Source organism: Lontra canadensis, unplaced genomic scaffold (assembly GCF_010015895.1).
Source record: "Lontra canadensis isolate GAN:19392208 unplaced genomic scaffold, GSC_riverotter_1.0 scaffold79, whole genome shotgun sequence".
Lineage (NCBI taxonomy): Eukaryota > Metazoa > Chordata > Mammalia > Carnivora > Mustelidae > Lontra > Lontra canadensis.
The window spans coordinates 2,550,114-2,556,113 of NW_022631073.1; the positions used below are offsets into that span (position 1 = coordinate 2,550,114).

Here is a 6,000-nt window from a genome sequence, read left to right on the forward strand (position 1 = left end):
GGGGGCCCCGCCAGTCCGCCGCCCCACCAGGCCCCACCGGACCGGCGCGAAGGAGCCGGGCCGCCCGCCTCCGCCCGAGAGGCCGCCCCCCGCGCGCGTCCCCGCAGCCCTGCCGCCCGCCGCCCCGCTCACTTGGCTCTGAGGCGCAGCAGCTCCTCAAAGTGCTGGGCTGAGCCGACCTCCACCACGGCCGCCGCCGCCTCGGCCGCCCCCGCCGCCATGCTGCAGCCGCCAGACAGGAGCAATCGAGCGCGGGCGGCCGGCGGGGGCGGGGCCTCCGGAGGCTGCGCGCAGAAGCCCCGCCCATGGCCCCGCCCCGGGCCGGCGCCGGCAGCGAGCGAGGAACCCGGGCGGGGCTTCCGGGGGAGCGTCCGCGTGTTGGACCCGCGCGCTGCCGGCTCCCGCCCCCCACCCGGCTCCGCACGGCCCGCTGGGGCCCCGCGCGCTCTGGGCAGCTCCTACGGCCGCTGGGAGAGGGGGTACGCGCGGGTGACTGAGTGTAGGTGAAGTCACGAGGTCTGGACATTCAACAAGATGACATTTTAACCTAAAATGAAATTAAGTAAAAGACGGGGATATTACCGAAAATGGGAAATCACGTTCAAAATGCAGTAAGAGCCACGAGGAACTGTTTTTGTGTTTTGTTTTGTTTTGTTTTGTTTTTGTTTTTGTTTTTTTGGACAGACAGAGACCACAAGCAGGCAGAGAGGCAGGCAGAGAGAAAGGGGAAGCAGGCTCCCTGCTGAGCAGAGAGCCCGATGCGGGGCGCGATCCCAGACCCTGGGATCACGACCTGAGCCGAAGGCAGAGGCCCAACGCACTGAGTCACCCAGGCGCCCCCGAGGAACTGTTTTGTATCCCAACTGCGGTGGTACATATGCAAACCTAAACATGGGATTGCGTGGGACAAAACCACACGCGCGCGCTTTCCAGTAACACTGGGGAACCCGAAGAAGAGGGGCGGATGGCGGGAATGTGGACAACCCGGTTGTGATTTCGTGCTACAGCTTTGCGAGATGTCATCTTTGGGGGAGGATATGCGCAGGATCTCTCTCTATTGTTTCTTACAACTGCACGTGGCACGAAATTATTTTAAAATGTACCCCCCAAAAAAGGCTTTTTTTAAAATAAATGAAACCTAGAGATTACTATGCGAAAATGCAATAGAAGGTGGGGGGAAATAGCCCGTTGCAAAATAGGATGTATGTACTCCGATGGCCCTTTTAAACAGAATTATAGGTAAGTAAATTAGCATGACTGTATATAAGCTGAACATTACATAGAAAAAAGGTCTTCAGAAGGATATGTCCCGAAGTGTTAGCAGAGCTTGCCCCCAGAAAAGAGGGGAATCAAAGGGAGGACCTTCCCTTTTTACATCCTGTACTTTTTAGTGTCATTTGCATTTTTTCAAAGGACAGGGACCGGCTTTGTCATTTAAAAAATAACGAAACTGTAATGCACTAGGGAAATGTGCTATAGTCATTCTTTTTCAAAAAGCAGCAGTAATCACTCCCTCTAATGTGGCTGTTTTAAAAAGCCTGATTTTCCCTTTAAATGGAATTTGCTGAGAGCAGCACACACCAGCTACCAAGCACCTCTCTACTTTCAGGAAAGATTGTTAAGGAAACTCCAGGTTACATTTCCACTTCTGCCTCGGGCTCTCTCTGCAGCTCTCACTGTTTACATCAACAGGCCTCAGGGTTAGAAGCTGACCTCTGAGCTTCAAAATGCTCTGACTTAGGCGAGAGAGACCGCTCTGCCGGGCCCAGCCCAAACAGTGTGTGGCCGTTGCTGGTGAGCCGAGGATCTGTAGGCATATATATACCTGCCCCTGCCAAAGCCTTCACTTGCGTCTGTATTTATCACTCAATGCTCTGTCCAGCTGCTGATGTAAAGACATCACCGCCTACCTACACATCGTAGCTAAGGAAATGCCCAGATCCACAGCAGGGAAGGGGCAGCATCAAGACTCGCCCCAGGCTTTCTGTTACCACCTCAAGCCCATCTGGTGGCCCACCACAGCACCCCATCCAACCCACATGCTGTTAATACCCTGTCCTCTCTCTAACCACGTCGCACCCAAAGGGGAAAACTCCTCCTCATCATTTTAAACTGGCTTGGCCTGTTAGGGAGTATTCTGGACTTGGCTTTCCCAACACCCCTGTTAGGACTCAAAAGCTTGAAAACACAGGAAAGCAAGATACTGCAGCTGATTTTGGCCTCTGTCCCCAGACACTGACCTTCTCCTGACCTCATATTTAAGTATCATGTAGCCATGTCCTATTCCCTCGGGGCATCCCCTTTGGGAACCCAGTGATATTTTAGCTGAAGTGTCCCTGGGGCAGGGCCCTCTCCTGGGCTTCCATACTCTCCTAAGTCAGGAAGAGCTGTCCCAGGACAGCAGCACAGTCCTGAAATGGATGTTAGGTCTCCCCAAGGGTGCTGTGTGGCACCTCAGGGACCTGGAACGTGGGGACCGGGAAGCTTGGGTGACGGGTCTTGAAGACGGAAATCCTGGCCTAGGAGAGCCAGAGCTAGACAGAGCTGCAGGGGACCTTCCTGGGAGCAAAGCAGGTCCACCGACGCTGGTGAATTGACCCCATTTTAAAGAAGGGTGTGTGCGAGAGAGATGGAGGTATGATCATTTTTTCCGGTAACGACAGCTGACACTTACTGCTCCTAAACAGGCAAGGAAATATTTTAGCCGTGCATTTTTAATGACACATCCTTCCTTCCTGGGGCCAAGTGTCACTCCCTGGCAGGGCACAGGGCCAAGGGCAATGCAGACACCAATGAGCCATGGTGGGGAGGAGTGCCTGGACACTACAGAGGAAGGCTGGGAATAAAACCCCAGCCTGGCAGGGGGGCAGGTAGGGGGCTGCTTCGGAGGGGGGTCAGGTTGTAAATTTCACCCCAAGGCACTGAGAGACACAGGAGTTCTGAGAGGGAGAGAATGAGCCAGCGTTTTTAATGGGCAAAGCATGGCATTAAAAAGTGTTGTTATTCAAGTAAAATGGCCAATGTTTCCTTTCTTTTAAGAGAGACTCTTAAATTCCAATTACTCTGCCCCCGAAGACCAGTTGAGAATAACCCCAACTGGAGGGAATTAATTTCCTTAGGAATTTCCCTGTTACAAGATTAATGGAGCCCCCCTGCAGAGAAACAGTAAAACTGTAAGTACAGTAGATTTGCACCTGAAGGATACATATTTTAATTTCTGTTCTCAAGCTGGGATAACATCTTCTCCAGCTACTATAAAAAGCATAAATGAGCACCCTCATGTCTGCTGAGAACCCGCGAACATGGAGCTCCCCAGGAGGGGTCCGCACCTGCTGGGGACGACCAGGAGTCCCCCCCTTCCCCCCACTCCCCGCGGGCTCACACTCTGTCCACATGCACTGGTGGCCAGGGCTCCTAACCAGGGGCACAGTGACCACCGCTGGGTACAGGGCTGGGAAGGGCCCAAACAGCGTACCTTCTAGAGAGCGCTGACGGGTGGGGACTGGAAGTGACCAAAATTCAGAGCAGAATCCCTGGGCCAGATTCTGTGAAATCCACCCTAAACCCCGTGCCCCAGCCCTGCACTCACCCTGGCACCGCCCTCTCAAGAGACCACAGCTCTGGACGAAGAATAGGGAGAACCAAAAGGTAGAAGGTCTGTGTCCTGACCTCCAGAGACCGCCCAGGACCTTCTCACCCCACTGTCCATCAGCTTTGGAGGCCCCTTAAAGATTGGGTCTTGGGGAGGGCATCTCACAAACCATGTTGAAACATGACGACAGGTGGGATGTTCCAGCAGTCCCCGACAGTCAGGGACTATCCTGACTGGGAAGTGGCAACAGGCGGTGAGGCTTTGTCTGTCAACCCTTAGGAGCCCAGTCTTGGATCTCGGCACCAGCTGGCCAATTTTCTGTGTTCCTTTCCCTACTAGAAACTGCTTTTATTGGAAGAACTCTATGTATATGCTGGCTATAAACGTTGTTTATGCTGTCATAGCTAGATTTTTATTGGCTGTATTTTTGCTGCACTTGCTTGAAAAATAATTATTTTCAAAGAAAAGAAGAATTATATATCCAGTAAACTAAATAAGACTCATGTTTATTAGGGACCCCTGACAGCTCCTCAAACGTGAAAAAAGATTTCGAAGCAGTGAATGGACAATTTATGTGCAAGTTTATTTGTAAAACAGATTTCAACACATACTTCATCTTGGCTGTGCCAATAAAAACACATTCCATTTCTTTTCAGATGTGTGTGTTATCTGATGGTTCCACAGCCATCTAGTTGTTTCTCCTAAGATGTGACTACATGGGTAAGCATGTACCCGCTCACCCGATCTGGAATTGGGTTGAATGTTCTGGGCTTGCCACACACACACACATGCACGCACACACACATGCATATCTCCTAAGGTGCTCTCTAGAGGAAATATACTTATAAGAAATGTATTCACAAATCTTAATCCAATTACTCTGATCTCCAAAAACACTTTAGTCGATAATTTTTAAATTCACGTTTAATTATTTATAATTTATCAGGAAAAAAAGTCATCCTGAGAATTGACAGCCCGTTTTTCCATCCCCAGTGTAAATTCTAACCTCTCTTCCACGCAGGGCCAGACCGGGCAGTGGGATCAGCTGCAGACTGTCTGCAGGCTATAGGTGGCATCAGCCGCCTCCTGAGGCTGGGCAAGGAGCATCCTTTGTTGGGTGGCTTCTTTATGCAACATCGAGAGGCCACCGTTCAGGATTTACACAAACTGATTTTGTGTCTGTCGGCACTCTGCTGATCACTAAACACGAGCTTTTCCCTGACCCACCAACTTCGAGCACCTTCCCGGGCCCTTCTCAGTTCAGTGGCTGATGTACTGGACATCCTGTGACAGTTCCCGAGTCCGTGCCGCGCCGGGAAGGCGTGCCCGTGCAGGGCTGGCGGGGAGGGAGGGTGCTGGCGGGGACCAGGCTGTCACTTGCACGCGCACATGCGTGTTTGTTTGTGGGTGTGACGGGGCAGGTGGGGATACCGGGACACTCTGTTGATCATGAGTGTTTGTAATCTCTGTGTATGTCTATAGGCAGCTGCCTGTTGTCTTGGGTCAACTTTCCACATGGAAACAGTACTGCGTGTGCCCATGTATGTCTGTGTAGGTGTTCTCTAAGTCTCTCTGGTGTTAATTCTCTGCTCCCATTTATAATTCTTGCTTCAGTTTTGAGAAACTAAGGACACAGATGAACTTGATTTGGTGTCACAAACAGCATCGCTTATCAATCAGAAGTAATTCTTAAGAGAGCTAAGTTTTAACCAGGCGAGCTCCTTCAGGCTGTGTGGCTTCCGCACCTGAGGTCCTACCAAGGACCCTTCCAGACACTGGCTCTGCATCCATGTCATCTCACGTGAACACGTGGGCCTTGGGGTGCTGACCTTGGCATTCTCTCACAGTCTGCTCTGGCACGGAGATATGCACGTGGAATGGCCGTCTGGAGCATCCAGTGGGCACTGTGCGTGGAAGTGGCCCTTCCTACCTGTGGAAGGAATTCAGGGTACAGAGGTCTGGGAAACACTGGGAACGCACACGCACATTCCTTAAAAACAGATCTCCGCAGCGCACAGCTCACAGTCCATCATTGGTTCTCAACACACGGCAGATGCCATCCCAGCCCGAGAAGCTGACCAGAACTTTAGTTAAATCCATGACCACAACAGTCTCACCCTTGCCTCAATGCCTCGAAATTTGGCCACACACGCTTCCTGCACTTTCTATTCTGTGAAAGAGAACAGTGACGTCTCCCCAGGTACAGGACGACGGGATACTAGGATTTTGCTTTCAGTCATCTGAAATGTGTATTCCTGGGCCTCTTCCAGGGCTGCTGTGTGAACGTTGGCCCGGCACGACGGCCCTCGCTGGAGTCCAGTGGGCCATTCGGGGCGAAATGTACGGAGTTCAATGCACCCGCCCTTAGCCGGCTCAGGAGCCCCGCTCTTGTCAGCAGCTGTTCTCCA

General features: G+C 52.1%; 1 protein-coding gene across 1 annotated transcript in view; it reads right to left on the reverse strand.

Annotated features, from left to right (window-relative positions):
* The window catches only part of GLRX3 (glutaredoxin 3), a 32,698-nt gene extending 32,441 nt beyond the window's left edge, over nt 1–257 (reverse strand). The window contains exon 1 of the mRNA XM_032882063.1: nt 133–257. Coding sequence (XP_032737954.1) covers nt 133–221 — 89 coding nt within the window. The 5' untranslated portion in view covers nt 222–257. The remainder of the gene's footprint in view (nt 1–132) is intronic.
* Between the last annotated feature and the right edge of the window lie 5,743 nt (nt 258–6,000).